At 69.3% G+C, this 9,981-nt stretch overlaps 1 protein-coding gene across 1 annotated transcript; it reads left to right on the top strand.

The window, feature by feature from the left end:
* Positions 1 to 6,172: 6,172 nt before the first annotated feature.
* On the top strand, positions 6,173 to 9,965 carry LOC101633710 (beta-adrenergic receptor kinase 1). Its single transcript, XM_012725034.1, has 12 exons — positions 6,173 to 6,271; positions 7,439 to 7,512; positions 7,612 to 7,713; positions 7,789 to 7,863; positions 7,977 to 8,038; positions 8,470 to 8,521; positions 8,741 to 8,832; positions 9,056 to 9,155; positions 9,239 to 9,317; positions 9,398 to 9,528; positions 9,692 to 9,786; positions 9,854 to 9,965. The coding sequence occupies exons 1-12, from the start codon at positions 6,208 to 6,210 to the stop codon at positions 9,963 to 9,965; spliced, it is 1,038 nt and encodes a 345-aa protein (XP_012580488.1). The 5' UTR covers positions 6,173 to 6,207.
* The last annotated feature ends 16 nt before the right edge of the window (positions 9,966 to 9,981 follow it).

The raw sequence follows: 9,981 nt of genomic DNA, 5'->3' as shown, positions 1-9,981 counted from the left end.
CGCGCCTGGAAGTGGCCAGCCTCCCGGCCGGGCAGGGCACAGGTGTGGTCTTGTCCCCATGGAACAGGCGGGGCAGCCGCAGCTGCAGAGGTCAGTGACCTGCCCAACGCCGCACAGGTGGACCAGGGTTGCCTGGCCACAGGTCGGGGCTTCCGGCTTCAAGCCCACGTTGCGTCCATCTCTCTGGCCCGAGCCAGGGCCACAGCCCAGGAGCTCCCGTGTCACCGTGTCACGTGGTGAGGCCGGGCCCAGCTGCTCCTCACACCTGTGAGAGCTGGCCTGGGGACCTGGTGGCCGGCGCTGGGCCTGACCTGTTGTCAGCCACCGCGGCCATGTGACTTGGGCAAGTCCCTTCCCGCTGGCCGGTGGCCTCGGTCTCCTCATCTGTGACACGCGGGTGGCCTGAAAGCAGGGCTGGGACCTGTGTGCACCTCGTCGCTGACGCAGGGCCCGGGCGCGGGGTCATGGCCTCCAGCACCCCCTCCACACCCAGTTCATTGGGTTTCAGGTTGACTGAGACGCCAGGCCCGGGAGAGGAAAGCCGGGGGCCGGCTTGGGGGCCGTTTGAGGGGGCCGTTAGGGCCCCTGCTTTCTAAGACGTTTGCCATCAGATTTCTCAAGACAGGAACCAGCGAGACTGTCGGCGGGCAGCAGGGGCCAGCGGCAGTTAGCACGAAAGAGCGCAGAGCCGGCAAGGGGAAGGGGGAGCCAGCCTCTGGGGCTTCTCGGGGCTCTCCTGGTGGCCCCGATGCCTCAAGACCGGCCTGCAGGTTGGAGTCCCCTGAAGTGTGAGGCGGGGCCCTTTCTGGAACTCTCTGCGTTCGGGGTTTGGGCAATGTGACCCCAGCATGCACTGCTGCTGCTGGGCCCCGCCTTGGGCCGGCTCTGCAGGTGTCAGAACCCTGAGGAACGAGATGTTCCTCTTTCTCTTTCCCCTGCCCCTTCGTCCCCGGGTGATGAGGGTGATGGGCACCAGGGTGGAAAGGGGAATAATTCATTATTTATTTTGACATCTGTCATCTCGTTGATCTAAAATTGAGCCTGTGAAGCTGTGAGGCTGGGCCTCTGGGCCTCCGTGCGGAGGCCTCTGGATACCAGGGCCGGCCACTGGCCCGGCCAGGAGGGCTGTGCGTTGAGGGGGGCCCCTGGGGGTGACAGCGAGGTGCCCTGGGCTCCCCCGTGGGGTCACCGGCTGGCGGCGAGCTGAGGGGCGTGCTGAGGTGGCGCGGGCACAAGGTGGTGCGGGGTGACGAGCCTGCCAGCCTGAGGCCTTGCTGCGCTGGCCACAGACTCCCCGCGCTGAGGCACCGCAGTGGCCTCCATGCCTGGGCACCTTGCAAAGTGCTTTTATTTATCTATTTCTCATACAGAACTGGGGTACAGGCCAGAGGTGCAAGGGTGAGAGGGGTCACCAGAGACAGACTGGGGAGAATGGGCAGATGGGCGAGGAGCACTGCTGAGGGGGCAGCGGGGAGACAGGAGGTCTGCTGGGCCCTGGGGCCCCTCGCTGGCCGGGTCGCACTTGCGGCTGGCGGCTTCGCAGTGCTGCGCTGGGCACTCGCTTCGCCACCAGGCAGGGCCCTGCCGGTGCTCGGTTCCGTCAGAGCCTTTTTCCAAGTGCGGGAAGCGACACAGCAGGCCGCCTTCTCCCCATCTGGCCTGGGCAGCCGAGCTGCAGCGTGGACGTGGCCTCGGCCCGGCCCCTGGGGCCCTCCCCGCGTGCCGCCCGCACGCGTCCCCTCGCACCGCGGCCGCCCGTCCACGTGGCGCGGAATACACCAGGGGCCTCGCAGCGGGCAGTCAGCGCCCTGCCCGCAGGGGCCGGGACCTGGGCTGCCCTCGTCCGGCTGGTGCACAGAGCGGGCAGCGCCCTGCCAGGGCCTGAGCCCCTCAGGTCGGGGAGAAGGAGCCAGGTTTGTCCCTGCCAGGTGAGATTCGGAGTTCTCACGCGGCCCTGTAGCAAGTACCCGGCCCGGGCTCTGCTGGCAGGGGCTGGGGCGGGAGCTGGCGGCGCCTCGGACTTGGCACAGGCCCCCTTCTGTGCCTCTGTAGAGTCCAGGAAACAGACCCCTCCTTGACCTTGCCGGCCAGCGGCGGCCTGCGACTCAGAGCAGAGCTGGCCCTGACCCCCGGCCCTGCCGGCCCTGCCCAGCCTCCCTGCGGGTAGAGCTTGGGGGACGCAGCCTGCACCCTCAGCTCCAGGCCCAGGCCCAGGCCCCTGCGCTCTGGGCCCTGCCAGCAGCGCCCTGGCCCTGTAATTACCCTCCTTTGCTTAATATGACCGCGGAGGCCGCGTGTAATTAATCTCGGGCTCCCGCTGGGGCCCCACCCCGCAGTCCCAGGCGGCCGGCGCCCCGCGGGCCTCTCGCAGCCCCGCCCCTCCCCCACGGTGGATTTCCTCCTTCCTGCCGCGGCTTCCCTGTCTCCAGCCCGCTCTTCCTCTGCTGCTTCTTCATTCCTGTTAACTCTTTGTGCCCAGGACTTCCTGCCCACGCTGGGGGGGGGGGCAGGGGCCCCGGGCAGTCACCCCTCGGCCCAGCTTCCAGTCGTGGCACCCCGCCACCCCGCCGGGACTTCCGGGGGGCCGCGATGACCTCGCCCCGGGGGGCCGTCTGCGAGTGGGGCTGCGCCTTGCCCAGATGTTGCCCGATCCCCAGGGGATCGGGGAGCGGGTAGATCCCGCGGGGGAGCCGGCCGGGAAGAGCGCGCCCCATTAGCGCGGCGCCAAGCGCAAGCTTGCGAGCTCGTAGTAAACTCCCGGTGTGAAGGGAGGTGCAGGCAGCTGCACCCCGCCCTGGGCGCCTGTCTGCTCCCGAGGGGCTGCTGCACCTCCCACGAATAGCTGGCGCCCAGCTCCTGGCGCACCCCCGGGGTGTCGCTGTTTCTTGCCGGAGGCTCTGGAGTGAGGGGAGGCCTTGGGGAGCTGCTCTGTCTGGCAGGCTGCGGGAGGCGGGGCTGGCGGGTTCGGCTGCAAGTGTGCATTCAGCAGTAGCGGCCCTGTCCACCTTGGGGTGCAGGCCAGACGCCCCTGGGAGTGTTGTTTGTTCCGGCGTGTTCTCACGCAGTGGCAGTGGTGGCGCATGCAGGGCCGGGTGCGGGTGTGGGTTGGGGAGCAAACCCTCCAGAGCGCCTCTTCCCGAGCACCCTTGAAAGGAGCACAGGAGCCCCTTCAGGGGAAGAAGACGCTCAAGGGGTGCCCTGTGCCAGGCCAGGTGGGGCGCCCATGGCTCCGGCGCAGCCCCAGGATGCGCAGCCCCAGGGCGAGTCGTTGAGAAGCGTTACCCGGCCAGGGACTTCCTCCTGCAGCTGCCACCTTGGTGCCAGGCTTCCTGGAAATGCCACAGAGGAGCGGCACAGCCGCGACCCAGCCTCCACTCTGCTGCCTGTTGACTGCGTGGCGGCGGCCCGTGCCGGGGGGCTCCCTCACACCGGGAGGGGCTCCCAGCCCCGCACGCCAGCCCTGGGGGCTGCTGCCTGCTGCCTGTGTGTGGCAAAGGGGGGAGCCAGGCCCACGGGGGGCCCCATGAGGCCCCTTCCTCCAGCTTGCCCCAGACCTCGCCCTGCTCTCAGGGAGGGGGCATTTCCTTGCCACTGACTCGCTGTGGCACGCTGGCGGGCTGCTCAGCTCTTCCAGCCTCGGTTCCCCCCCCCAAAAGACCAGCATTGCCCCGGGCCCCAGGGGCCCCATCATGGGGGGAGTCCCCTGTGGAGCTCAGACCAACCTCCCAGGCCCCATACCCGCCGAACGAGCCTCTCCTCTGAGCCACATAGTGCCAGAAAGTTCCGGAAGTTCTCCCCTCGCCCCGCCCCCTGCCTGCCTGCTGCCCCACTGCACCCCAACCACGCGCTCCCCTTCTGCCCCCTTCTGCTCCTTGAGCAGCTGGGCAGCGCCCTGCCGGGGAAGGCCTGCCCGGGGCCCCCATTCTGGCAGGGCCAACCTCAGGCCCCGGCAGGAGCGGGGCATGCAGGCTGGCCTGGGGGCCCGTGGGGGGCAGCTCTTCGTGGGTATCACCTTTGCTAAGCTGATGCTGGTCTTGCCAGTTCCCGGGAAGCAAATGTGGCACCCACAGGGGTTTCCTGGGGCCCCTTGCTATGCCCGCTGCCTGCCGTGGCCGCCCAAGGGACTGGAGCTCCCAGGCCTGCCGCATGCATTCGCCTGTGCACCCTCGCCACACCTGACCATCGCTTGCGGGGTCACCACCCCTTCTCCATTGCTTCCCCTGGGCTCTGCCCATAGGCCAGAAACTCCCTGAGGGCTGGGGATATGGGCGCAGGGAAGTGCCACACTCTGGTGCCCTCCACCTGGCCTGTCAAGTGGGTTCCTCGCAGAACTGGGGGCCTCGGGAGCTCCATTGCGGACACCCCGCAGCCTCCTGGGGCTCCAGCCTGTGCGGGCCCCAGGCATGGGCTGTGTCTGTCACGTTTCCCCGTTGCTCCGGGGGAGGAATCCCTTGGCGTGTGCCATGCCCTCGATGGTGGCCGACGGTCCCGAGCTGGTGTGTGGCCCCTGGACAGTGTGGCAGCGTGAGGCTTCATCCAGGCCTTGGCGCCCCTGCCAGTTTGGGGGGGTCCTCCTCAGAGGGAGCCTGTGTGGATCAGAAGCCTGGCCAGCAGGCAGCCATTGCCCTGACTGGAGCCACGGGTGGGGTCAGGAGGGCTGTCCTGGCCACCGGCCCCTTCTTCCTCTTGGAGACGGCTTTCAGAGATGGTCAGGACGCCCCCCCCCCCCCCCAGTCTCCCAGGCACGGCGGTAGGGGTATCCCAATGGCCATGTCACTGGTGTCTGCGTGGCCTCCCCTTCGGTGGTTCGAACCTGGGCTGGGCCTGGCTTGGAATGTGCTGAGGGACAGGACAGGAGGCCTGGCCTCGAGGCCAGGTCCTGGGCCTCACACAGCCCTCCAGCCCGTAGCCCAGAGGCCTGCGGCCAGGGCAGCTTCCCCAGCAGAAGCTCGCCGCCCGTCTTAGGCCTGAGCCTCCTCCCGCCACTTTCCTGGCCCGGGGTGCCAGCCGCTGGGTGACCCCGTGGAGCTGCCCAGCGGTCTGCCCCACCTCCTGGCGGAGTCCTGCCTGGCCTCACGGCCTGTTGCTCACCCTCGCCTGGCCCTGCCACACTGGTGCTGGGCTTCGCACCTTGCAGCATCCTGTTTGCACTGAGAAACCCCACGGGGAGGGGGGTCCCCCTTCTCTTCACAGCCTCCCCAAATACCCAGAACTCTCCTCCCTTCCCATCCCCTGAGCTGTGTCCTCCTCAGACTGTCAGGCCCTCGGGTCACAGAAGCTGTGCCCGGGAGGTCTTGGCCGCAGGGTCGCAATAGTGGCCGGCTCCAGCCCACCCCGCCGGGTTCTCGCAGGCCGCAGCCTCCTGCTGACCCCAGATCCTAAGAGGGTGTGAGCCTCTCCCAGGCTCAGGTGTGTTTGCCCGGCATGGCCCTCAGGGGGGCAGCTCGGAGCACCCCTCGGGAGTCCAGGCGTGACCATGGCCAGCCGGCGGCCCGGCCAGCAGGGCTGACCGAAGGGGCCCGTTTGAGTGGGGGTGGCAGGTGCACTAGGCCCGGGTGGGACTGGGGGCTGCTCCCGGGCCGGTGGCCCTCAGTGGGGGGCTGCGCTCATGGGGAGCTGGGGTCTGGCCTGAGGTCACAGAGCCCAGCCCCTGCGGCCCTCCCAAGCAACCCAGGGGCCTGGTGTGTGTGAGTCCAGGTTAGGGGCGGGGCTGGGGGAGCTTTTTACTGTCTTTTGAAGCGGATGTAATTCACATGACACAGCTCACCCGTAAAGTGTGCAGTTCATTGGTTTTCAGGAAATTCTCTCTTGTGCAACCTTCACTCTAAGTCCAGAATATTCCTATCACCCCCAAAAGACACCTCGGTCCACCCCAGGCCCCGTCCCTGGGCGCCCACGTCTCCAGACGCTTGACGTCGGTGGCCGGGCGCTGTAGTGCCCGCGTGTGGCAGGGCCCGGAGCTTTTTCGGGCAGGGCTGGGGTCCTGACCCCCCATCCTGACAGGATGGGTCCCCGGCCGGTCACCCGGCGTCTGCTGGTGGTGGCGGCCTGGCGCTCGGGCTTTGGCCGGGTCCCAAGCTGCCGGACCCAGGCAGAGCCGCGCTGGGCAGGCCGGGGCCAGAGAGGGGGCCACCTCCACGAGGCTGGCCGGTGGGCCAGGGCCTGGGGCCACCGAGCACCTCTGTCTCTGTCAGCATCCGCAGCGTTATGCAGAAGTACCTGGAGGACCGTGGCGAGGCGACCTTTGAGAAGATCTTCTCCCAGAAGCTGGGTGAGTGGGGGCTGCCCTCCCGCCCCTCCCCGCCCCGCCCCGCCCTGCCCCTGCCACCAGGAAGTCCACCCACCCAGAGGGGCGGGCCCACGGGAGCCCTGCGGGCTGCAGTCTTCCAGCCCCGGGAAGTTCCTCCTTGGGGTTTTTGTTTTTGAGAGCTGCAGCTTCCCCTTGGCCCGCAGTGGTGGGACTGACAGGAAGGGGCGGGGCCCTTCCTGCTGCGCAGCGGCTGCACCAGCCCCCAGGCCTCTTTGTGAGGGGCCTGGAGGGCCCTGGACCTGGCTGGCCGCAGGGTGGAGGCAGGTTCCAGCGACACCTTCAGGCCTCTGCAGAACTGGGTCCGGGCTCTGAGAGGGGAGGCCCTCGACTGGGCAGTCAGGAGCAGTGCCCGGGGCCCTGCCTGTGCTGTGTGACTCGGGCTCATTGCCGCCCCTCTCTGAGCCCGCTGGCCCTCAGCTGGGGATGGTGTCAGAGCTGTGAGCGCAGCAGGCGGCCAGGCAGTAGGGCAGTGTGGGAAGCCACCAGCAGAGCCTGGCACCCTGGAAGCCAGGGCCCCAGGAGGAAGTGGGGCTGCCCTTCCGCCTGCTTTGTCCTGTGGGCTGCTCTGGGCAAGGCCTCTGGCCTCCACTTCCTGGGGTCTCCTGTGAGCCCTTCCTGCAGCCAGGCTCACCTCTCCCTCCCTGGCCCTCCCCGTGGCCAGTCCATCTCAGAACCCACAGCAGGGCAGGGGCCCTCTGTTCTCATGCCTGCCTGCCTGACAGGCCTCTCCAAGCCTCAGTTTCCCCAGCTGAACCCCTCTCCCAGGCTGCCTGGGTCTCCTCATCAGCCAGATGATGGAGGGTATGAGGTCCAGGTGGAGGGACTTACCTGGGCCCTCTCAGGGCTGGCCCCTGCCCTGGGCTGCGGCTCTGCCTGCCTGCTGGACCTCCCTCCCCCGCAGCCCGCCAGCTGGGGTGTCACCCTCACCGCGGCGGGACACGGCCCTGGCCTGCCCACACCTGCCTCACCACCACCAGCCACTTCCTAGCCACTGACCAGAAGCAGATTCTGGGAGGGCAGATACGTGGGCACTCGTACCCCAAATCCGAGAGTCCCCAGTTGGCAGCCCAGGGAAGCCCCTTGCCCGGCCCCCTTCCCCATGGGAAGACCTGGGGCCCCTGCTTTCAGGGTACCTGCTCTTCCGAGACTTCTGCCTGAAGCACCTGGAGGAGGCCAGGCCGCTGGTGGAGTTCTACGAGGAGGTGAGGCCCGCGCCCTGCTGCGGAGGGGTGCTGCGCCGTGCCGGCCCGCCCCGGGACCCGGCCTGCTGCCCCGGGTCACCCGCGGGGTCTCGCCTCTAGATCAGGAAGTACGAGAAGCTGGAGACGGAGGAGGAGCGGCTGGCGCGCAGCCGGGAGGTCTTCGACACCTACATCATGAAGGAGCTGCTGGCCTGCTCGCACGTGAGTGGCCGCCCTGCCCGCGGCGCCCGGCCCGGCTGGGGCGGGCGCGGGCTCACGGCCGCCTGTCTTCCCCAGCCCTTTTCGAAAAGCGCCACTGAGCACGTTCAGGGCCACCTGGTGAAGAAGCAGGTGCCCCCGGATCTCTTCCAGGTGCGTGCCGGGCCGCTCCCGCGCCCCCCAGCCTGCGGGGTCGCCCGGCGGCCCGGTCAGGAGCCCGCCGGCTCGCCCGGGGCTGGGCACCAACCTCCAGCTTCTTCCCGCAGCCCTACATTGAAGAGATTTGCCAGAACCTGCGAGGGGACGTGTTCCAGAAGTTCATTGAGAGGTGAGACGGGTGCAGCAGAGGCGGGGCACGAGGCGGCTCTGAGACGTGGCGCGGGTGCGGTGGGGGTCCTGCAGGGACCGGCGGCTCCCGTGCTCGCCCCCCAACTCCGCCTACCCTGCCAGGCGCCTCAGCCCGCCGGCGGTTCTCCAGGGGCGAGGGCTGCCTGGGTGCTCCTCCCGGCACCTGGCTGGCCGCCGGGGCTGAGGCTGCCGGGTGGGGCCCGGCATGAGAGGCCCTCGTGGCCAGACCTGGCCTGGTGGGTGGGAGTTGCAGGCAGGAGCGGCTGCCCAGCCACGGAGGGGTGCCGTGTCCCCAGAGGGGTGCAGGCCGCAGCCGCGTCCAGGCCCTGAGCACAGCAGCTGCAGCACGCTGGACCCAGGGACAGGAGGCCGGGCCCCTGGTGGGCCTGAGCCCGGCTGCTTCTCTTACAGTGATAAATTCACACGCTTTTGCCAGTGGAAGAACGTGGAGCTCAACATCCACGTGAGTGGGCTGGGCGCGGGGGGTCTGGCGGGGCCTGGGGGCGGGCGGGGGGCTGCCCTTCCACTGGGGTGGCGGCTGCGGGTCAGGGCCAGGCCTCAGTGGGACGGCTCACGGGGCGGGGGGCAGCGGGGGCCAGCCTGGGTACCAGCCCCTGCTGCCCAGGGCCTGTGCCCTGGGCCGAGCCAGGCCCCGCCCTGACCCCGACTGGCCGCCCCGCAGCTGACCATGAATGACTTCAGCGTGCACCGCATCATCGGGAGAGGGGGCTTCGGCGAGGTCTATGGGTGCCGGAAGGCCGACACAGGCAAGATGTAAGCCCCGGCGGCTGCTGGGCGTGGGGGGGCGCCCTCCGGAGACAGCCGTGGGGCCGTGCCTGGGCTGGGGCCCCGGCAGGGCAGGGCGAGCCCGACTGGCAGCCTCTGCGGAGCGCCTGGCTCTCCAGCACCGCTGGCCGCTGGTCCTCCCTGCGGGCTGCACCCCGCCCGCTGGCACTGGCCGGGGTGGGGGGTGCGCTCTGAGCAGCCCCCCCTCCAGGTACGCCATGAAGTGCCTGGACAAGAAGCGCATCAAGATGAAGCAGGGGGAGACCCTGGCCCTGAACGAGCGCATCATGCTGTCCCTCGTCAGCACCGGGGTGAGCTGCGGCCGGGGTGGGGTGCAGCGGCGTCAGGCCCGGGGACCGGGGCAGCCCCGCTGACCGGCCCATGCTCCGCCCAGGACTGCCCCTTCATCGTCTGCATGTCCTACGCGTTCCACACGCCGGACAAGCTCAGCTTCATCCTGGATCTCATGAACGGTGAGTTGATGTCCTGCTGGGCCGGGCGGGGCGGGGGCGGGGCGGCCCCACTGCGGCTGCCCTCACCGCCTGCCTCCCAGGTGGGGACCTGCACTACCACCTTTCCCAGCACGGGGTCTTCTCCGAGGCGGACATGCGCTTCTACGCCGCGGAGATCATCCTGGGCCTGGAGCACATGCACAACCGCTTTGTCGTGTACCGGGACCTGAAGGTGCGGCCCCGCCCCGCCGCTGAGCCCTTTTCCGGGTCGCTCTGGGGGGAGGACGCCCCACGGGGCCTTGTCCTGGACACCGTCCTCTGGAGAAGTCGCGGCCGGCCGCCCCCTGGCGGCCAGGCTGGCCCCCGGCAGGCGGCTCACTGGGCTTTCTCCGCAGCCGGCCAATATCCTCCTGGACGAGCACGGCCACGTGCGCATCTCGGACCTGGGCCTGGCCTGCGACTTCTCCAAGAAGAAGCCCCACGCCAGCGTGTGAGTGCCCCGGCCCCGCCGGCCCGGCCGCGCCCCGCCAGGCGCTCACGGCCTGCTGCCTCCACAGGGGCACCCACGGCTACATGGCGCCTGAGGTCCTGCAGAAGGGCGTGGCCTACGACAGCAGCGCCGACTGGTTCTCGCTGGGCTGCATGCTGTTCAAGCTGCTGCGGGGGTGAGTGGGCGCCGCCGCGG

This window comes from Condylura cristata, unplaced genomic scaffold, assembly GCF_000260355.1.
Source record: "Condylura cristata isolate star-nosed mole 26May11 unplaced genomic scaffold, ConCri1.0 scaffold00015, whole genome shotgun sequence".
In the NCBI taxonomy this organism is placed as follows: Eukaryota; Metazoa; Chordata; class Mammalia; order Eulipotyphla; family Talpidae; genus Condylura; species Condylura cristata.
The sequence above is the reverse complement of the archived record's forward strand: the minus strand, read 5'-3'. Positions and strand labels throughout refer to the sequence as shown.

Bases quoted from the DNA above. Each gene is read 5' to 3' on its own strand.
- LOC101633710 (XM_012725034.1), top strand. From the start codon at position 6,208: ATGCAGAAGTACCTGGAGGACCGTGGCGAGGCGACCTTTGAGAAGATC. The intron at 6,272-7,438 runs GTGAGTGGGGGC...CCCTGCTTTCAG, and splicing joins GATCTTCTCCCAGAAGCTGG to GGTACCTGCTCTTCCGAGAC. The intron at 9,529-9,691 runs GTGCGGCCCCGC...CTTTCTCCGCAG, and splicing joins TCGTGTACCGGGACCTGAAG to CCGGCCAATATCCTCCTGGA.